At 37.7% G+C, this 23,252-nt stretch overlaps 1 protein-coding gene across 42 annotated transcripts in view; it reads left to right on the top strand.

The window, feature by feature from the left end:
• Positions 1 to 23,252, top strand: part of Rims1 (regulating synaptic membrane exocytosis 1) — a 468,858-nt gene that overhangs the window by 370,223 nt on the left and 75,383 nt on the right. For 29 of the 42 annotated variants that reach the window (XM_041655608.1, XM_041655607.1, XM_041655609.1 and 26 more), the window contains 2 exons: positions 6,825 to 6,937; positions 12,843 to 13,009. The exons of the other annotated variants lie outside the window; for them this stretch is intronic. In XM_041655608.1, the coding sequence (XP_041511542.1) occupies positions 6,825 to 6,937; positions 12,843 to 13,009 (280 nt within the window). The remainder of the gene's footprint in view (positions 1 to 6,824; positions 6,938 to 12,842; positions 13,010 to 23,252) is intronic. 42 annotated transcript variants of the gene reach the window in all.

Here is a 23,252-nt window from a genome sequence, read left to right on the forward strand (position 1 = left end):
TTGGCTATCTGTAGGTCTGTGGGCAGTCTATTGGAAATAAGCATACTAAAACAAAATGTGACGCCATGGGACTGCGGTGAGATTTGAGTAATTATTTATGTAAACAATCTTTTTCTCACCCATGCCGCTGTTCCATTTTATTTATTTAGACCAAAGAAATGGTCACATTTAGTTTTCTTAAAGCCAGTGTGGTATTTTCACTCCACAGGTGTTAGTTTGCTTGTCACTCCTTTTGACTCTTGTGCTGGATAATCACAAACTTTTACTGTCTCCATTAATGCTGAATGCTAGTTAGTATCTAAGAGCACTGGCAAGTCATTTTCTTATTAAACCAACCTGGGTGACATTGCTTTGCAGTGGACAAGAGGATTATTTCACAGCAATCCAAAGACAACTAAAACATTGCTGGACTTGCAAACAGGAATGCATTTTATTTAAGGCAACTCGCTAGGATTTGGGAACTTGTACAGAGTGAGAAAACTTTCCAGATTTTATTTTTACGTATAGTGGGTATGAGAATGATGATGTGGAAGTTAAGTAAAGATCTATCGACTCAGTAGGCCGTGTAAGTTTGAAAGTAAGGTTGGCCATCAAGGGAAGACACTATCTCTTCATTTTAAAACACAACAGAGATAATAAGGTAGCGTTCAGCTCATTTTTCTCATAACACCTACAGTCTGGGTAAGTTGGTGAATTAAAATATACTGGAAGGAATGTAATAGAGCCAAAGAATGAGTCATTATAGTTTTTGTATTACAAGTGTGAAAATAATATTGCAAGAGAGGTTTTCTGAGGACTCTCTTCACTTTACAAATAGAAACTCTGAATAGATGCATTTTAGGAAGCGCTGAGCTAAGAATTATGAGTCGGCTTTAGATTTAGTCAGCCCCCCCCCCTTTCTTAACTCTCTTCCTATATTGCTTCTAAGCAACGAAGAATACTTAAAGTATTTAAAACACTTAGAGTTCTTAAAAATTCAATTATTACATTTTAAATCATTAAATACCATCCCATTTACCTGGTAGACTATTTTGAGATAAAGTTTATATTTAAAATGTCTTTGTATTCAGACTTTGTATCATTTTTCCCTACTGAAGTTCAATTAGCAGGATCTTCTTAATGTTTTACTACTTTCTAGTCTCTGTCTTTTGTTGCTGTTTGTCTCCTTCTTACTTGTTAAAATACAGTTCTTGAGAAAAAGGAATTCATTATACTCTTGTCAATACCTGTGTCACTGTAGGTGTCAACAGTTCAGTTACATTATATCGGACAGCTTTCCGGTATGTCATTTACCAGCCATACCGTAACTCTGTTGCCATGTAAGGAGGAAGCAGGGATTTCAATTCTTTCAACTGTGAAATATGGTAGCACATCAAAGTGAACTCAGTTATCCTGCGAGAGGTTATTGTGTTTCAGGATTGACTCATATAAACTGGTGTTTGCAAAATGAATGTTGAAAATCTTTTCTATACCAAGAAAGTTAATGTAGAAAATCTTTTCAATACCAAGAAAGTTAATGTTAGAAAGTTAATTATAGAAATTCACTTTGTCCATTTAAAATTAAAATTGTAGTGTGGATGTTTGACCTTCGCCTATGTTTACGCATTCACTACATGCATGCAGTGTCCACAGAGGTCAGAAGAGGGCGCCAGGGGCTATGAACTGGAGTTACAGATGGCCAGCAATTGAATGAGGATTCTCTAAAGAGCACCAGGTGCTGTTAATCTCTGAGCCATCTCTCCAGACTCCAAACTTAAAATCAAAGTTTAAGCTTGTGTTAATTTTTTAGTTTTATAGATTTTGAAATTGGTACAGATTCATTTTTACATGAATGTAAATTCATGAAAACTTTAACTTGGATTGCTAATAAATCACACATTACTATAATATCAAAAATATTTCAGAACAAGTTTCCACCTCCTCCCAGCCTCCCATTTCCCTCCCCCTCCTCCCACCCTTCTCCCCCTCCTCCCACCCTTCTCCCCCTCCTCCCACCCTTCTCCCCCTCCCCCCACTTCTTTCCCCCTCCCTCTCCAGTCCAAAGAGCAGTCAGGGTTCCCTGCCCTATGGTAAGTCCTAGGTCCTCCCCCCTCCGTCCATATCTAGGAAGGTGAATATCCAAACTGGCTAGGCTCCCGCAAAGCCAGCACATTACGTATGATCAAAACCCCTTGCCATTGTCCTTGGCGTCTCATCAGCTCTCATTGTTCGCCATGTTCAGAGAGTCCAGTTTTATCCCATGCTTTTTCAGTCACAGTCCAGCTGGCCTTGGTGAGCTCCCAATAGATCAGCTCCACTGTCTCAGTGGGTGGGTGCACCCCTCGTGGTCCCGACTTCTTTGCTCATTTTTTTAAAATTAAAAAAAAAAATTAAAAAAAAAAAAAAAGATACCAGCACGCAAGGGGAATTGATCTGCGCAGGAGGGAAGGAAGAGAAATTCTTCACAAGCCACAGTTGTAAATCTGAAAATTCAGCAATCCAGGATCTTAGCTAAGGAAAAACCTGAGTCTGCTTAGGAGCTATGGAGGGAGAGAATTAAACAGCACATTCCTTGCTCTAAAATATTCAGATGACCATTGTCAACCCTTCAATTTAAAAATTGGTGCCTATGGCATTGCCCATTTCCCTGGCTAGTCTTCACATTCAATATATCATATTAATATTTCAGTTTCAATAAAAATTAGGTCTTGAAAAAAAATATTTCAGAAATACCGCCATCTTTGAAAACGACATATAAAAATTACAGTACTCAACAAATATTAAGAACTGTTCATCAATTCAATAGTACTTTTATGAAATAAATTTTTGAAATGGAAAACTGTACAGTTGGGACAGCATTTAATGGTGCTGGTGGCTCTTGCAAAAGAATTCACTTCGATTTCCAGTTCATAACTGTCTATATTCCAGCTCACAACTTCAACTCCAGGGGATTCAGTGTTCTCTTCTGACCTCTCTGGTCACCTGAACATATGTGCGTGTACAAACACAAACTCACACATATCTACACATAAATAAAAATAAAATTAAACTCAAAATTTTTATCCTTGGCTTTTAAAGTAATACGAGAGGCAGATCTATTTAAATACATAAAGGTAAAAGCAGAAATTCATAAGTAGATTCACAAAAGCCCGCCACCCTTCAACTATGCATCATTATCAAACTATGAATGAGGTGAAATCATTTGCACATTTTCAATGGGTTAAGAAATGTGGGTCCAGGAGATGGTTCAGTATATAAGGTAACGTGACCACAAACTCACACCCTAACCTGAGTTAATCCCCAGGACCCCTATGCTGGAGAGAACTGAATCCAGTAAATTGTCCACTGTCATTTATTCCTAGGCCTTTGTCACGCATGTGTGCACATGTGGCGTGCGTGCACACACACACACACACAGAGAGAGAGAGAGAGAGAGAGAGAGAATATATAAACAAATCTTAGCAAAGTACATAATATGAAGAGGAATGTCTTTTAACCCAAGACTTTATTTTTAGTACCCTAGAATATTTTCCATTAGACAATTATACTTAGTACTTTGTAAGTTACAGTTACTAATCTTGCCCTATGTGCTCCGATTGGAATTCTTTTTGTTGCATTTTAAAAGGAGAGAAGTCCTAAGGGTGGCTCCTAAAAGGAAATTCTGCTCCTGTCCATTCTTGACTATACTTTTTAGAAGGAACAAGACATTAGTGTTAAGGAAAAAGAGATCTCTTTACTTACAGTTCTGCACATTAGCATGAGCTTGTGTTGAACCCCAGTTTATCCAGCGTAACTACAGCACCGAGGCTGTAGTTTCTGGGACAGATGTCAGCCTTTCAGCTCCTCAGAAAAACAATTTATAATAAAACTACAATGTTAACTACAGTAGGTGAATTATTTAATGTACTGTAACAAACTTTAGTTAACTATCTGCAGTTATATTTAAAGTAGTCTATGGTATACAAGCTAAATTGTTATTAAAACTAAATAATACTGTTATTGTCAGAATTATTTGATTCTAATATATCACAGGGATACCTCTGAAGACCTTAATTTTTTAAAATCTTTTTGTAACTAAATGGTAGTTTGCCTTCTAATCCTTGTGTTAGTTTGAATTGCTACAAACCATGACAATGACTTAATATATAAAATTAATGCATGGGTCTCATTTGGTTCTGTTAAGTGTTTTATTTCACATTTAAATTTTGCTGTTAGAGTTAAAATTGGTAAAAGAGTAGAGCCCTTTAAATGATAAGGAATAATTGTTCTTTTCTAAATAAGATATTGGAAATTTTGATATGTGACTAATTGGGATACAATTCCAAGGACAGAGTTTGCTTGTGATTATTTCTGTTGTTCTTCCTATTAATAACAGATATTAGTGGACTTATATTTTAGGACTGAAGTTTTAGAGATTTAGCTTTTCATATCTATAATCCATATAGAATGTCATTTTATTTCACAATGTGCATTTTAATGAGAAATACAAGCATGTAGAAAAGTTAAATAGCAATTCACACCAAGGGTGTGGTTATAAAGTAGCCTTTCAATGGCATATGATAACTTGTACAAACAACTGCTTCATAATATTAGATTAATCATAGTGATTTCAAAAGAGGACACAAAAGGGAGTCTGAGCAACATGATGTGATGATACAACCTTCTGATTGCTCAGGTAAATGTTCAGGATTACTTGAATGTGGCTTCTGTTTGGAATCTGAGCTCAAGCAAGGAAAAAGGCATAACAGTTGTATTGGCTGGAAAGTTGAGTGGATCTACTGGCGATCTTGGGTTTAATACTAATTTGGAGATTGCTTCCATCCTGATGATATGTAAAAGCTGCTTTGTTAGCCTTTCTTGTGAATAAGTGCAGTATGCTGAGAAGCTTTGGAAATTAGGAATAAAGTCCCTGAAAACATTCAGATCACTTATTACTGGTATGTTAGTAGGGTATAGCTTTGAGTTTTGCAAAGGGAACATTAAAATGCAGATGCCATAAGGTAATGGAACCCTACTTAGAGAAGGGGTGGAATGGCGAGGTTCACCCACTCTGACTGTTTCTAGGTGTTGTGGGCCTATAACTTCTTGGAAGGAATATTAAAAACTGCACAGTACTAAATGCAAATATTACAAAGTTTTGGTCTAGCAAGTGTCAATGCTTCTTTAAACATTAATGTGTTTGACTAGGATGTTAAACTACCATTTAATCATCTAGGAAATTGAAGTTACAATGTATTGCTTTAAGCTTTACTTATACATTACAACTACAGATTTTTTTAGCTCCCTTAAAGCAAAAAATAAAATGAAAAAAAAAATGGTACCAAGAGATATTTATGACATGTGGAGTACAAAAAATAGATATATGTACATATGACTTTCCGTACTGTTTATGGCATTCTATACATAAAAATCTTAATTTTCATAGCTTTGTTGCAGTTCCTAAGAGCTGTCTTATTGGAGCTTGCTTCATAATGCTACCTCTGGCTCTGTGTGCTGTCCAGTAACTAACAAACCTTTCAAGCTGTTTGTGAAATGTCTTCTAGTTAAAGGCAATCACCATGTATTGTCTCTTAGGATAACATTCAAAGCAAATGTGTGTCGTGCTTAATTTTCAGAACTTTGCTGTAATAGAATGAGTGTCTCTAGTTTACTAACCTCACTAAGGTAGAGGTCAGAATGGAGCTGTCTGGCGTGATTAAAATTATGACTCAAGTACAGAAGCTGAAGTTTCAGACATTCTCATACACGCACACATGCACACACACACACATGCATACACTCACACACACTGTAGCATGTGTTTTACAGGCCGAATGCTACAAAGGTCATGTATACATTTTCACACACACACACACACACACACACACACACACCCCACTTCTACTTTATAAGTCCAGTTAAAACTTGTTTGAGAGGTTAAACACTCTAGGAAATCAATACTAGGTAAATTATAAATAAAGCTAATTTAGGTCTCACTCAGCAGAGTTATGAGCTTTTGAATGATTTACACACAATTATAGCCTTGGCTCTTTCTCCTCTATATGTGAAAACACAATCATCAGAGACAGAGTTTTCAAGCTAGATTGTGATGGATTCTGGCTTTAGTCAGCTTGGAGACGATCTTGCCCTTTATCACACCTGCTTCTTATCACATAAAGCCTTAAGTGGAATACGTTTCTGTACATGCTGTATTGTAAAAGAGCTAACAAGTAGAGCGTATCATTTTCAAAATTTATGAGTTCGTGCCAATCATAAAGAGGTCGGAATTTTTCTTTTGTCTAAATAAATGCATTGTGATAGGCAACAAATAGTGGTCAAAAACTGTTGGTCAGAATTTATGACATACGAAGAATACCTCCAAAGAACAGATGATTATTAATAAAATAGTTTCAAGAGACTTCTCTTTAGCTGAGGATACCAAGTGGGTGTGCATGCATGCAAGCATGTGCATATGTGTGTGGCGTGTTTGGTATGCAGATTTGTTCATAGCCAACCACCAGCAGCCAGTTGAATACAAAGAAAACACCATTTCACAGTTAAAGTTGATTCTGCATAGTGACCTCTGACGAGAGTTGAAAATATTTCACAGCAGATGAAGAAGTAGTGTGCTTAATTTTTGTTGCTAACATTTTGTGTTCCCCATTCTGTGTAATTTTATCATTTTCACCTGTAGATTAACAATGATCAGTGCCGTCTTTGCTGCATTCTGCTTAATCTATTAATTGTGGTTTATTTCAAATTTTGTCTAGTTTGAATCATTTCACAAGCTTTGAAATCTTAAACGAGCCATTTCCTTCAAAGGTGCTTCCTCTGTTTTAATGGGCTTCCATTATGTGTTTTTGCAGCAAGCTTAGTAGTGGAGGAGCGAACAAGACAGATGAAAATGAAAGTTCACCGGTTTAAGCAGACAGCGGGGTCTGGGTCTAGTCAAGAACTTGATCGCGAGCAATACTCCAAGGTAAAATTTAAAGTGTCCTGCCAATAGTATCGCCCTGAGAAACAGGCTATATACACTGGGCATATATGTGTATGTGTGTGTATATATTGCAAAACTAGAGAGCACTGAGACATGGAAAGGAGATTGTCGTTAAATATTAGTCTTGCATCATAGTTGTTCATACAGGAGATTGACAAATCTCTTCCACACCTTTATATTTTCAGAAGGTAGATTACATTATTGAAATATTATTTATTACATTTAATAATTTTTCCAATGAGAAAAATAGTGGTATTAAAGATGAGGATTGTCCTGAGTTGTATTAACAAAGTAAGCAGGGTAATTAGAGACATTTGTCAATGAAATAGTAGGATGGTCATTTAGTATTAAATGCATTTATTGACTAGTGAATTAGTGACAATAGCCATACAATCTGACAATATTGCTTATTTACTTATCTATCTTTGGTAAAAAGCATGCTGTTTCAATATCTCAGAAAATGATGTAAATGCTAATAAGCATTTAATTTATATTTCATTATTTTATAAGAATATACTAGATATCCATAAATGTAGTGGCTAATGTTTAATTAAAATGTACAGCCTTATACTATATGAAACACACATCATTATCTGTTTTATTTTAAAATTTCTCTCAAAATAACATTAGGTTCTACTTCATTTCAAATTGATATCAGGAAGCCTTTTTTGTTGTTGTTGTTGTTGTTGTTGTTTGTTTTGAGACAGGGTTTCTCTGAAACTTTGGAGCCTGTCCTGGAACTAACTCTCGTGAACCAGGCTGAGCTGGAACTCACAGAGATCCGCCTGTCTCCGTTCTCCCCTCCCCCCTTATGCTGGGGTTAAAGGCGTGTGCCACCACTGCCCAGCCTCAGGAAACCTTTTTAGTAATAATGACATTTCAGAAACTGAAATAAGTACAAACTACATCAAATCAATACAATAAGTTTAAAATAAAACCTCAAAGTTACTATTAAAAAATAATAATAATCAAGTTTGTTTCATATAGAGCCAGGGAGTCAGTGGTTAATACAAACAGTAGAAACAAAAACAGAATATGGTTTGTCACTTGTATTGTGCCAGCCGGGCAGTTGGGTACTGGGTATCATGTTCTAAAGTAGATGCAGAAACCTACATGCAGCAGAGAAAGTCCATTGATTCAGGAATGCCACAAAGAGTTTGAGACACCTTTTGAAAAAGTAAAATCAGTAAAAAAAAAAAAAGAATATACATATACATACACACACATGCATGCACACGCCAAGCAGAGCCTTGACTACCCTGGAGTAGCTGGATCCAGCTCCGCACATCTGTCTTCTGGTTTGTGGTGGTGTTCTCAGCTGAGCAGTGTGCTAGTCTTTCTTTGTGAATAGCATCATGACTTTAGTGTGCTCACACTGAAAATTCACTAAGAATGAGACAACAGGATAATTTTCAGGGTAGAGTTTTCTTCACAGCATTTGTTAGTTGAAATTAAGGGAAATGCTACAGTTAATTCAGAAATCTGTTCTTGATTTCGTAACCTTCTTCTAATAGTTGAAGTCAAATAGAATGAATAGGGTGGGGGCCAGAGTAGGCTGCAAGAAAGAGATAAGAATTGGAATAAAATACTAAAGGCCACTGGGGTCATTGTGAGCCAGGCTTCTAATTATTAATCAGCCCATCAGAAAAGCCTGTGCAATGAGCTGTTCCACGCATCTGAAGTGTGAGTGTTTTTGTAAACCAGGTAACCTACCCTGCTGAAAGATCTCAAAGTTGCTGCTCAAAGCAAATTAGGTCCTGAAAAGACCTGTCTTCTGTTTTAGTGTCAGTGAGATTGCTCATTGAGCAGACGTGCCTGCCACTAATTCTAAGGACCTAAACTCAGTCCCCAAACATATTGGCATAGGGAGGAAATCAACTGCAGGCTGTCTTCTGACATCCACATACTTGCATGCCTGTGCGCGCGCACATACACACACACACACACACACACACACGCACACACACACTCAATATAAAGCAATGTGGAAAATGTCCTATTATAGCCTAAACACTTCCATTGTGAACCCCAATACTTAAAGAAACAGAATTTATTTACCAAAGTTAGTAGACTCTGTGCAGAGTGACTCGAGGCTTAGGTACCCCTCAATTCTGTTGTCACATCACTAAGGACACACTGCAGTCTAGCCTGCCCCATAGCCTTGTGTCCTCAATGGCTTTCATTTGCCTTATCTATTAATGTTTTCCTCTTTACTTGTAAAGACACCCCTTGTCCATATTTTGTTGAATTTGAATATCTTAAAAACAAAATCATTTTGTGGTGGAAAACTGGTTCCGTGGTAAGACCTGAAGCTCATACTGTTCTTCTGGGGAACCCAAGTTTGGTTCCCAGCACCTTCCTCAGGCAGCTTCCAACTGCTGTGACTCCAGCTCCGAGAGGCGTGCAGAGCCCTGCTGGCCTCCAAGGGTACATGCACACATGTGCACAAACCCACACGTAGGCACATACAAACACATAACTAAAAATAATTTTAAAAAAGAACAACTTTCATTTTTAATATTGTAAGTTATCTTCAAAATGGAATGTTTCATTGTGACCCAATCATACACATACATCAATGAACTAGGCTCACATTCCCATGTCTCCCCATACCTGTCTCCTTCCTTCTCCCCAAGGGGCCCCTGTGTGTTTTCATTTACTTACGTATGAGTTATATGAATCTATATAAGTGTGTTGCGGCACGGCTTTAATCCCAGCACTCGGGAGGCAGAGACAGGTGGATTTCTGTGAGTTTGAGGCCAGCCTGGTCTAGAAGAGCTAGTTCCAGGACAGGCCCCAAAACCCTGTCTTTCAAAACCCTGTCTTGAAAAACGAAACAAAATAATAATAACAATAAAAATAAATAGGTAGATAGATAGATAGATAGATATAAATGAAAAATATACATCTAACTTTTGATCTGCATGTGAAAAACTATGAAAAACATGACCTGCATATAATATAATTTTATTATTAAGAATAGAATTATACAGTTCAGTTATAAATGTATAACCAAAAAACATGAGATCAGAGGTGTGGTATTAAAATGTTTAAAGAACATTATAAATGAATTTGTGTGAAGCAAAATAACAATTGCTGTCAGTGTTTTTTATGTATCAAATAAAAAAATTATATTCATCCCAACTAAAATATTTATATTCTAGGCCAACGTTTCTAACGAAGTTGTAATTGAATTTATTATACATAAAAAAAATCATTGCATCTGGGAGTAGTGGATAGTAGCTGTTTCAATTAGTTCAAAACTCTTTTTTATATTTTCAGGGTAGGGTTATCTTTTTAATCAAAAACATTTTAATTTTCAAAAAACTTCTATTGCTCCAAAATAGTGTCAGTATGTAGTATATATGTAGTATATATTAAATTTTGAACTTTCCCCTTACAGTATTTATGCACTTAACATATTTGATAAAATAATTAAAATTCAGTGCTAACAAATTTGACAAATGGTTGAAAATTCGACCGTATGAGAAATGAGGTGACCATTCCCAGAATCTTTTTACTTGCCAGCAAGGCTAGATTATGTGTCTCGTGCTAAAACATCACCAGGTGAGTACAATCCCCCCCACCTTTGTCAGCTGGTCTTTCTCTAAAGGAGCAAATGCTCCTACTCCTCATCCTGAGTGAGGAATTCCTACTGGCTTGCCTGCTTTCGAACCTTTAAAATGCATCACTGTGCTTTATATTTGATTTTTGATTTTATTGTTTGGAGTAAAGGCCTCTCTGATAAGTAGACTTCATAACTGGAGGATAAAGCCACGCTTAGGCCCTCACGTTTTAAAGGACTCTTTGTCTATAATCCCAAAGCAGCCATCAAGATCACTGCAAGGGTTGGTGAAGATGCCTGCAGTGTTTATTATTACTGACCTCTGAAAACTGTGATCCTATAATTAAGAGCTTCCTCTTGGGGAAGGAAGCTAGACTGACTTCCCTGAAGTATGGCCGAATACATTCCCCTGAGGATACTTTATTCTTTAATGTATAATAAATGTGTTTGGATGAAAGTATTAAAATGTTAAAGAGGAAATTTAACAAATAATTCTTGTTGAAAAAAAGTAGAGCATATTTCAAAGGTTAACATGTTTTTGAAAATCAGTAAAAAATTATAGTAGTAAAGAGTAAATATAAAGTCCCTCATTTCCTTCAGTATTGTGGGAGAAATTGTAATCTTAAAATAATTATGGTATTATTACATTTCCCAGTAGAGTAGAACATATGATGAGATTTTCATTCTCTGTTTTCTAGAAGAGCAAAGGTCTCTATAGAAGTAGGCTGGGATAGAGAAGTAGGCTGGGATAGAGAAGTAGGCTGGGATAGAGAAGTAGGCTGGGATAGAGAAGTAGGCTGGGATAGAGACAACTTGCTTACAACTCTTCAAGCTACTCTCCATATGCTTCGTACTGCTAGCTGTTTGTTCTGGCTGACAAAACAGTGGAAGAGCATGCAGGATACCTAGATAAAGTCTCAGGGCATTGGATCTCACTTATTTCTTGTCTTAATATTTGTAGATATAATGAATAAATATATGATGCATCTTTGGTTACAGTAGTTTAATTTAGGAATTATGTTTAATACTCTGATATTGTTCAAATCAGGTTCCAATCATCATTATAAGTTTCCCTATAAATCTGTAGATTAGAAATTGTTCTGAATGAAATGAGTTGTATTGGACAGAATCATCTATCAGGTGTGACAAGAGTTTGCTGGTGAACTGAAGTACCACATTGCATGGAATACATGAGTCATATGAATTTGAGAGTAAATACTAATTCGGCTTTATGTGAATATGTGAATATCCCTTATGTCTTAGTAAGATCTTCGGCTTTCAGAGGTAAACATCATTGTGATAGAACTTTAGAAAATTTATTTTGTAGATATACCATAAAATGTATATACTTTTCAGGATACAAAATTCATAGACAAATTCATACACATAAGAGGCAAAGACTTTAAACGAGATTGCTTCAAGAAGAAAGCTCTCACACATAAGGGATCCCAAAATGAATGTGAACACCATCTGTGGAATTACTTGAATTACTTCTTAAATTCAAGGGTTTTAGAGTTCACTTATATGGTATATTTGAGAAAGATAGTTCAAATTCACCAAGATTCATGCTCCAGAGCATTAGAGGACAGGTGACTGTCCTAAAGACCAACAAGCACTTTTCCCATTTATTGTTCACAGTCTAACATTCACTTGCTTAGTGGGAAATAATAGGGATTGTCATATTTTATTTTATGTAAACAAATGTAGTTCTTTGTTGGAGGAAGGGGCCACTTGTTGATTCTCGGCCGCCCGGCTAGCTTAGACCCAAGATATTCACACAGAAACTATTCTGATACCAAGAAAACACTTACTTAAATATTGGTTATTTATGGCTGGAAAAACTTGTCTCTTCTATAGTTATAACATAATATATTCACCATATATTCCATCCCAATAGGACAATAGAAAAGGATTATCTCCTTTGTAATTTTGCAGGGTGTCTTATCTGATGATTTCTGAATATTGGAAATAAAGCCCAAAAAGTAAAGATATGCAAGATAAGAATCTGATGAAACGTCAGTTTAAGAAATGAGTAACGCAATTTTAGGTTTTCAGCACATACAAAGGATTCTTAGACATTTTCCGTGCAAGCACTTTAATTGCGTGCTCACTCTTCATAAGCCATATCCCATCATTGAAAAGATGTCTGATTTTTATTGAGATTTACAATATTATTGCTGGCCTGGACATCAGCTTCCATTCTTCCCTTGATAGAGGTAATCTTTGACTTGCTTTGTTTAGGCAGTCATTGTCCTCGAGGTCACTTGTTTCTGTTCCGCGATCCGATGGTGGCGCTCATCCTCTCTTGTTTTTAATCTTCAGTATAACATACATAAAGATCAGTACAGAAGCTGTGATAACGTCTCCGCCAAGTCATCAGATAGTGATGTCAGTGATGTGTCCGCCATTTCCCGAACCAGCAGTGCCTCACGCCTCAGCAGCACAAGCTTTATGTCCGAGCAATCTGAGCGCCCCAGGGGTAGGATCAGGTGAGTTGGCAATGCTCTTTATCTTAATCATATCTATATCCATCTCCATGGTATGAAAGTCATCTAGCTTCCAGAATATTTTTTTGGAGAGTATTGTTTAGGCCATGTAATGGAAACATCTCATTATAACGGCTAGGTGGGGTAAGCATGTACAACCCATTCTATATATCACTAATAGAGTATTTGACACTGTTCCCTGTAAACTTAATTTAATTACCATAGTCAAAACTTTGAAAGTTGCTCAGAGTTGTAATTGAAGGGGGTCCTCATAATATAATATAATCAGGAGTGCATCTTTTATTCCAGCATTTGAAAGTTTTTTCTTTAAGAGATCATATAAAAAGCATTTTATGGTTAATAGAGAGTATGTGTTATAACTATTCAACCATATCATCAGTGTGAAAGTCTGGCATATAAGCGACTATGGATGTGTGTGTACATGTGTAACTATGTATGTATGCGTGCATCTCTAGCCACTTTTATAGAAAAGTTACAAACTCTTTATTTCCCCAAGGACGATAGATTTTTTTTCCTTAACTCCTACTTCAGTCATAATAATGGATCTACTTTCAAGTTTCAAGCATAGCAGATATGAGAACAAAACTTACATCCCTGATTCTCGTTGTCTGAGTTGTAAAACGTGTGCACCGTTTGTTACATCACCAAGTGTTCTTTTGTTCTTATGTGACTAGTACCCTGAAGAAAGCCATGTAGAAAGAACTTCAGACATCAGGCGCTGTCCAGCCTGAGCCTTGTTTTTGGAAACAGAAGTTTATAGAAGCAATCTGGGGAATAGAAGGGCTTTCTAACTAAATATGAATGCTAAAAATAGAGACAAATATTTTTCTATAACTCTAAATTCCACATTTTTCTGCACATTAAATTGTAGCCTGAAATTTCCCCTTGGATTTCCAGCCCCATTACTTCCATGCTGAGGGAAGAACCATGATCTTGTTAACAGTTTCATGATATCATGATCTAGATGAGCAATTGCCAGGACTTTATCAAGACAGGGGAGAAAGGAAAAGAAACTGCAGGCAGCTTAACGGTGGACTGTGATTTGCTTTTTTTTTTCCTTTTAAATGTTTTATTCATTTTACACACCAGCCGCATTTCCTCCTCCCTCACCTTCTCCTGCTCCTCTCCACCTTCCCTAACCCACCCCCATCCACTCCTCTGAAAGTGTGAGGCCTCCCATTAGGAGTCAACAAAGCCACTCCCCCACCCCTGCATCAAGGCTGAAAAAGGCATCCCACGTAGGGAATGACTTCCTACTAAGAGTGTTAGGTGGGAAGGTTGATAGTGCAGCTGAGGGGGAAATTCCAACCATAAAGGAAAACTGAGTGCTTGACTAAGCAAAGAGTAAAAGCACAAAGATCTGTTTATCCTGACTCCTGAGCTTTCTGATTTGAAACTTGTAGGAAGAAGGCTTCCTCTGAAGAGCTCATAGAAGACTTGCTTCCTGGCAGCCCATCTAAGCTTTCTGTTTCTACCCTTCCCCTGATCTGTAGCTTAACACCCTTAGTTACTGGAATTTTAAGTAAACTCATGTGATAGCTAAGAAAGTTTCCTCTGTAGCTAGGATGAGTCCCATGTTTTGTGTCACAGTCTCCTGACTCGCCAAAGCTAGAAAATCTTTCATATATTATTCTATATTATTTCCCATATGTATCTACATAAATGCAAAATACACATGGAACTGGAGAAGTGACTCGGACGTTAAGAGCCCTGGCTACCCTTCCAGAGGGCCAGGATACATTTCCCAGCCTCCATATGGGAGTTCCCAGCAGTTGGTAATTCCAGTTCCATAGAATCTGATGTCCTCTTTTGACCTCTGTACCTAGTGCACAGTCATTTGTTTAGGTGAAACACTCATACCATAAAATAAAGTGAAATAGAAAATCAACACATACATAGAGGCCCTTGCACACCGCATCACAGGACACCACATTGCTCTTTGCTGCCAACACCAACCCTCTCCAAAAAGCTTGAGATGGCTGAGTTTGTAATGCAAGGCAGTTACTAACCAGGGTAGAAGTAGAAGAGGCATGGGGTGTCCCCCATTGAAAATACTCTCTCCGCTCTTATTGCAAACTATGAATGATAACTGTTGATTCTTCCCTTCTTTCTATTCAGTAGTTAACATCTTCATGGATTGTTAAATACTTTATGTTTAAAGCCACTATTGGAAAAAAAAAGGACAAAATCGATCAGTCTCAGTGATAGAATGTATTTAATATCAACATTTTGAGTTCCTATTATATGTAAGGACTTTATTCCTCTAAAGAGTGTATTATTGTGTAAGACTTAGACCAAGAACTGAGGGGGATTTTAAATTGTTATGCCTAATGTTTGAACACTTACCTTACATTCCAGAGATCTGGGTACACCCCCTGCCATTCTAACATGATGTAAACCATTTTCTTATGTGCTGCCTCACGTGGTCTTCACTGGGAGAGCTAGCAAAAGAATTCAGAGGACATTATAGGAGTTCTTAAAAGTCAATTTATTGCCCTAAAAGTCACCCTAAAATCTAATGTGTCAGGAAGGTCTATAAATAGAAATCATCTAACATGGCCTTGATTTTTTTATATAACACAATCAGATATTGTCACTTAAAATACCTAATTTTTCCCAAATCTGACTACTGCATGTTTAGCACGCAGGAAGTACTCCATCCATAGTTGATTCGGGGATTCATCCGAATATGATCAGGCAGTTGCACGTGAGCTGAAAGAGATCGTGCCTTCCTCCAGACATGTCCACTTCTGGTGTGCTCAATCGGAAGTCCTCTCCTGATACAGTAAATATTTTATTCAAAACAATGCAAAGCATAGTTTATGTTTTCAATGTCAATTTCTGGGAAAGTGCAGAAAGAAGAGAAACCAGACTGCATTATTTGTTTTAGGGTAAATATTTTGAAGATATAATTACCTAAAAGTTGTAGAAATGGGTTACAGACTGTTCACAAAGGTGAAGATGTTTTGATAAGATAGATTCAATACTTAATACCCCACATAATAGGCATCAATGAGGACTTGATTTCTAGTATCTCTGATGCATTCTGTGTATACTTATATTTGGAAACTTCTTTGGGCCTAACTTGTTCTCAAAGATGTTTCTGTGTCGGAGTACAATATATGATTAGTATAGACAGGAGTATGTATCATAATTAGTAATAAAAATGTGTACATTAAAGCTGGGGAAATAGCTCAGTCAATAAAGTGCATGCCATTTGAACAATTGGACCTGAGTTGGGGTACCCTGAAGCCAACAAAAATGTGGGTGCAGCAGTGTGTGCATTATTTCAGAGCTGGGAAAGCAGAGACAAGAAGATCCCTGGGGATTATTGACCATCAAGTGCAGTCAAAACAAGAAGCTCCAGATTTGGTGACTAATCTTATTCAGAAAAGAAGGAAGAAGGAATGGAGAACCAGCTCAGTGATTAAGGGTTCTTTCTGTCTTGCAGAGGATGAGTGGGTTCCCACCTCCCAACCACTTGTAACGGCAGGTCCTGGGTATTCATCATCTTCATAAGCTACTGTTCTCATATGTATGTGCCTACACACAGACACATACCCAGAAAAATAATTAAAAATAAGAAAAACGGCTAGTCGGTGGTGGTGCACGCTTTTAGTCCTTACACTCGGGAGACTGAGGCAGGCAGTTCTCTGTGCGTTCAAGGCCAGCCTGGTCTACAGAGCAAGTTTCAGGACAGGCAGCACTGTTCCACAGAAAAACCCCATCTTGAAAACTATATGCATGTGTGTATATCTGTGTGTGTCTATACTAAAAGTGATTCTTTTATTAAAAAGCAGAGAGTGATTGAGAAAGACGGCTGACATTAGCCTTTATCATCTACCCAATCATACAATCTATACTTATCTTGAACTCATAAACACACAACATAATACATTTACTAGAAGCCAAACATTTATATACTTTCTGAATTCTCTGTCTTCATCTTTAAAAGGAGGTCAGTTTTCATGGTTAATTTAAACATGTTTTCACTTTTATATGCATCCCTTTCATTCATGCCAAAGAAATTTCAGTTGTTTTCTATAACAACAAAATCTAACAAAAATATAAGTATAATATTAAAATCTCTTTCAGAGCTTACACAATTCTATATTTTACTTTTTTCTTTGACAATTTCATGCAACGTGTTTTGATTATAATCAACCCCTACCCGCAATTCCACCCTGATCTACCTGTATTCCCTACCCAACTCTGTGTCCTTCTTCCTCTTTATAACTTAAGTCCAATTTATGTTGCTATACTATTAGATGTGTAGCCTTCCAATGGAGTATGATTGACTTACCAGAGGTTATACTCTTTTTTTAATTAATTTTTTTTCATTTATTTTGCCTACCAACCTCAGTTCCCCTCCCTGCTTTCTTCTGGTTCCCTCCCCCTGTCTCCCATATACACTTTCCCCGTACACTCCTCCTCTCTTGACTCCACTCAGAAAAGGGCAAGCCTCCCATGGACTTGAAAAGAGCATGTCACATCCAAGCTCCTCCCCCTACATCAAGGCTGGGCAAGTTAATCTAGCTTTGGAAACCGGTTCCCCCCAAAAACCAAATTCAAGCACCAGGGACAGGTCCTGACCTCTCTTCTAGGAGCCTTACAAACAGACCAAGCTACACAAATGTCAAACACATCCAGAGGGCCTAGTTCTATGCCTTGCAGGTTCTCTGGGGACAGAGTGCTTGAGCTCCCACAAGCTCAGGTCACCTGTCTCTGTGGGTTTCCCTTGACCTTGGCTATACTCTTAAAGAAAACAGATTTTCCCTTTCTCTTCAGCAGGCAATTGACAATAACTCCTCGGCTAGGGTAAGACTTTGTGCCCCCCTCCCCTCGCCAAACTGAGACTTGGTGGTCTGTCTTCAGCTGTCACCACTGCTGTGAGTTCATATGTGCAACTGCTCTGCTGTTTCTGGGTGACACTGTTTCCTTGTTGTCATCTCTGGCTCTTACACCCTTTACATCCTCTCTTTCCCAATGATCCCTGAGCCTTCGAAGGGGGTAATATGATATAGGTGGCCTGACATACTCCTTATGGCTAAAAATCGTTAGTTTCTTATTCTCTGCACCTTGGCTCCTTATTAGTCTCTGTGTGAATGATCATCAGCTGCAAGAAGAATCTTCTCTGATGAGAGTTAGGAGATGCAAGAATCTATGGTTGTAATGATAAATCAAAAGAAATTGGTTTAATACTGTGTCCACTTAGAATAATAGTAGTAGTTTCTCCTTAGGTGCTTGACCTGTCTAGCCATGGGTTCTTGGACCAGTCATAGTGCCAATTATGGGTTTCATCTTGTGGGGTAGGATAAATCCAATAAAAACACAAGTTGGTTGCTCACAGATGTTGGTGTCACTTTTGCAAGCAGTGGGTACGTCTTAGACCAGTCATTATTGCAGCTGGCAGAATTCACAACTGAGTAAGAATGATGTTTGCTTTCTCCGTGTTCTATGACTCAAGAACCTCGTGACTACAGCAAGAGGGTTTTACCTTCAGCTGTTGGAGGGAAACTATAGCATGGGCAATAGCCTGTAATGTATGAAAATCTATGAGAGGGACCTCATTGGCCAATAGCTTTCAAAGAGGTAACCAATCCCTATCACTGAGCTTTTTGTATATTAGCCTATGGTGTCTGGTAGGGACACTGCTACCTCATAGTAGGGTATCTGTGTGTATGTGTGTGTGTGTGTGGGGGGGGGTGTTTCCATATGACTTTTACAAAAGATCTTCAGTGTTTTTTATCCATCCATGTAGTTTCACTAATACCCTGCCTTCCCAATCAGCCAACCAAATTTAACACCTCCTATCCATTATTCCTTTTTAACCCTTTATACTGCTACATTCTATTTCTCTCCTCCCAATAGTACAGTCAGTTAGCATATAGTACGTATGCAACATTACACAATTTTAGAAGATTTGTCAAAGCCAACATTTCACAGCAGCAAATTTTATAGTCTGTTTTCTCCTGACTTTATCAAACTTGACATCGCATTTCAGGATGTTACAATCAAACTGACAGAACGGTCTGATGCAAACAAAATTTTTTTCTTTTATCATCCACTTCTGGAAGAGTGGTTTTTATTTTCATTGAAAGCAATTATTTTTTGGACTCAGATTTTGAAGGTTATAAAAGGATTTAAAACCAGCATCACCCATGGTCAAATAGCTATCATAACTTTACATTTACAAGTTTGTTCTTTGATATTAGGAAGCATACGCAAAGGAGAGGTGGATTCTTGTATTTATTTGTGGCTTTTAAAAATGGTAACAAAAATTGCTAACAAAATGGTTCATATTTCTGGAAATCACAACAGTTATGCATGCAAATGGATACAAAAATTATTTCAAAATCTCCTTGTACCCTAATAGATTGTTCATTTATTATAGAAATCCAATGAAATAGTCCTTAGGGTTTTTTAAAATTGCATATGAATGGAAGGGAAACTGTTTTAAATATCTCATAAATAGATAAAACCTTTTTTGCTTCCAGTTGTTTTATCTAATAGAATTAAGAGTGAGTGAGAGGAACTTTTACTTTAGTAATCCCAAATTTAATTTTATATGTCTAAAACATACTAATAAGCAATTAGATGACAAAGAGAGGATAAATTTGTACAGGGAAGATATTAGATATGGCACATCTGAGAAAAATGTTTTTCCTTGATTTTCCTGTCTTCCTCCATAGCATCTTCTGGGTTTTAGCAGTTCATGGTTGGTAAGTTATTATCAAGTTTATTCCCTAGTAATAAATTCAAGCTGTGAGGTGGAGAGAATATTCCATCTGCTCTCTAAAAACCACTTCACCTGCATAATAAATAAAGTAATAACCTATTATAGCATTCTTCTTTACCCTATGAATGCTACAATTGCACCACAACCTAAATTATTATGTCCTGACATCTAATATCAAAATATTGCAGACATATGACTATAAGTAAGCAACAGTCTTGACAGTGACCAGTTGCAGAATGTTTGGGGCGAATGGGTAGTTGTTCTGCTAGGCCTTCCTTGCAGATTAATGTATACTTTGAAACAAAGCGAACACAATAGAGTTCAAAACCAATCTGTCGGCATTAATGTTACCTTTGTTGAAGGCGTAAGTCACAAACAATGCCACACCAATTCGGGGTTATGATTATTAGGGTGGTATTTATTTAAAGGGGAAAAAACTTACAGATCACTGTCCCAGGCAACAGCCCTCTACGCAACCAGGAAAGGAGTCTAGTCGCAGGCGGAGCAGGAAGTGAAGAGAGCTAGGAGAGGGAAGTGGCCGCTTTTTTAAAGGGAGAGAAACCACGCCCCAGTGGGCTGGTACCTCAGCGGTGATAGGCTGGAGGAGTGGGAGGACCTCCCGCAACACCTCCCCCTTTTGTTTAAATAAGAGAGTTCTAAACCTACTATGAAATTATATACAATAAGTACAAATATCCTATTCTAACTAGCTTAGGTCTTGTATAATAAATAACTTGGCCAAGTCATGAGAGAAAGTAACTACATTTATATAGTCTTCAACCCCATCGAAGATCTGAGAAGGGAAATAATGTTACCTGGGTAATTAGGAAGTTCAGTAAAACAACTTCCAAAACATGCAACAAATTACAGAGACAACTAGCTACCTGGGCAATCACCCAAAGTCACATTAGCAGCGTTGAAGCAACCAACTTTGGCTAAGGCCTAACATAACTGACATACCATTTTCTAAGGCAAGCAACTTTTCAAAACTATCTTACCCTGTCTTGGCAGGATATGACAGTCCTGTTTTATCCATTGATGCATGCTCTGTATCTTTGTCAGTTGTTGAGGTATGGGCATTTCTTTGCCCAAACGCCAGTTCTGCCAAAAAGAAAGGCTCCAGGTGGAGGGTCTTTGGTGCTCAACATTCTCTCGGGAATAGAGTGGTGTTGCCAGGAGCAATTGTGTCTCACTACCACAAAACTCTGAGTTAGATTAAAGGCCATTTTCTACAGCTCTTTGAAGAAGTTGAAGATTATCTATCTATACTGAGTATAATCTCTATATATCTAAAGAACCTGATTAGTCTATTATAAATGACAAACTTAGATGACTATTAGTCTATATAATTCTCAATATCTATCTAACTTAAAGACTAAGACAATAAACGACTGTGAAACAAATGAGGACAATGACCTCCAAATATAAACAATGTACAAATATACATTGCAGTAGGTAAATATATATCAATACACAATCATTATATAAGTATCTTAATCAGAGGTAGAAATGTACACTGCAATATGGTAAATATATACAATATATATATATATATCAATACAATATATGTCAATACATAAAAAAATGTTTTAAACAGAGGTAGAAACATGCATGCGTACAATAGTCAATATAATTTAACTTTGTATCAATATACAAGAATCTATAGCAATGTATTTGTCTAAAAACAGTAACTCACAATTACAAATCTATTATCCCATCATCCCTCTTTTTTTTCTTTCAAAATGATCCCTGAGCGTATAAAATTCCTCCCCCAACCCTCAATCGTATACTAATTATAATCGACCCCTAAATGATGTCCCTAAACCCAAGGGCAAGTTTTATTGGGAAAGGGGACGTCGTCCTCTAGAATTACTTCCAGCTGTCATGGGGGCGACGTTCTTTCTGGGGGATCCTGTGAAAGTGAAATGATGGTTAAATTTCAAGATCAATGTCTTTTAAAATTGCCAATAGTCTCTGAGTATTTTGTGCAGGTCTGGCCAAAATGTTGTATAAGATGTGCACCATTTCAGCTAACCAAGTTGGAACTGTCTTGTGCAGCTGGTACCAAAAGCAGGTCTTGTAGTAGCGCTATCAGTATCATGACGTCATATCAACCAGGTGGAGTTGCTGTTATGGGGCCCCATCTTCTTCCTGGAAACTTCAAATGTCACTTCAGGAAAAACTCATTGTTCATTATGAAAAACTTAAACATTAATCATATAGACATATATAGACATATATATATATATATTCAATGAAAGACATGATAGATATATTCAGTGAAAAGTATGATAGATATGAAGAAAAGCAAAGATGTTTTCTAAACTCATATTTCTTTCTGTCCCATATCATGGCTCTTGACATGAGACAGAAACTCCAGAAACTCTGGGTTTTTCTCTTACTAACAGGCTTGGAATTGGAGAGGGACTGAGCCAGAGTCCAACTTCAAAACCAGCTTTATAAATTTAGAAATATGGTTTAATATTACTTACACAACCCATTCAGTTGTCTTGATATTTCCTATTGGGCAGGTATTTTTCCATCTGTCAGTATCCAAACATCCAGGGTCCCTTGAATTTCTCAAAGATGAGTGTTTTCCTGTGGAGATAAGAACAGAACCCTGCCCCCATTCTATATGTTTTTCTTACCACCTGTATGAATATCGTCGTTGTGGATGAGTTGTCATTTCTCCTTTCCAAGAGGTTTCTCCTCTTCAAATCGAAACTTTATTAATTTTGATGGTATCCACAATTTTTCTTCTCCTCACCCTGAGGGGTTGCAGCTTTCAGCAACCACGTGCTCTGGTTCGTGCCACTTAAGAGCTGTACTTGCAAGGGAGATTTAAAAATGACTCAGAAAAGAGCAAACCACGCGGCCATAGACTACGCGGGCCTGTGGAGTTTAAATCCACGTGGGGAGTCCAAGGCCGCTGGCGGCTGAGGAAGGGGAGGGCTCCTGCCAAGCCGAACTAGAGCCCACCAAGCCCGTGGCCGCCAAGCTGAACTTGCACCCGCCAAGCCTGCAGCTGCCAAGCCGAACTTGGGGCCACCAAGCCGAACTCGCGGCTGCAAGTGGGGAAAGGAGAGGTTCTAAAACCAAACGTTGGGTGCCAAAATGAAGGCATAAGTCACAAACAATGCCACACCAATTCGGGGTTATGATTATTAGGGTGGTATTTATTTAAAGGGGAAAAAACTTACAGATCACTGTCCCAGGCAACAGCCCTCTAAGCAACCAGGAAAGGAGTCTAGTCTCAGGAGGAGCAGGAAGTGAAGAGAGGGAGGAGAGGGAAGTGGCCGCTTTTTTAAAGGGAGAGAAACCACGCCCCAGTGGGCTGGTACCTCAGCGGTGATAGGCTGGAGGAATGGGAGGACCTCCTGCAACACTTTGTGTTCTACCAGTTTGTGAGAGATTCACCAGGTTGTCTTGTTGAATTCTGTACTGTTAGTGACTGCCTGTAAAATAGACAACAAAACACTCAGTCAC

Source organism: Microtus oregoni, unplaced genomic scaffold, assembly GCF_018167655.1.
Source record: "Microtus oregoni isolate MIOR12 unplaced genomic scaffold, Mior012 000007F_ref0000211, whole genome shotgun sequence".
In the NCBI taxonomy this organism is placed as follows: Eukaryota; Metazoa; Chordata; class Mammalia; order Rodentia; family Cricetidae; genus Microtus; species Microtus oregoni.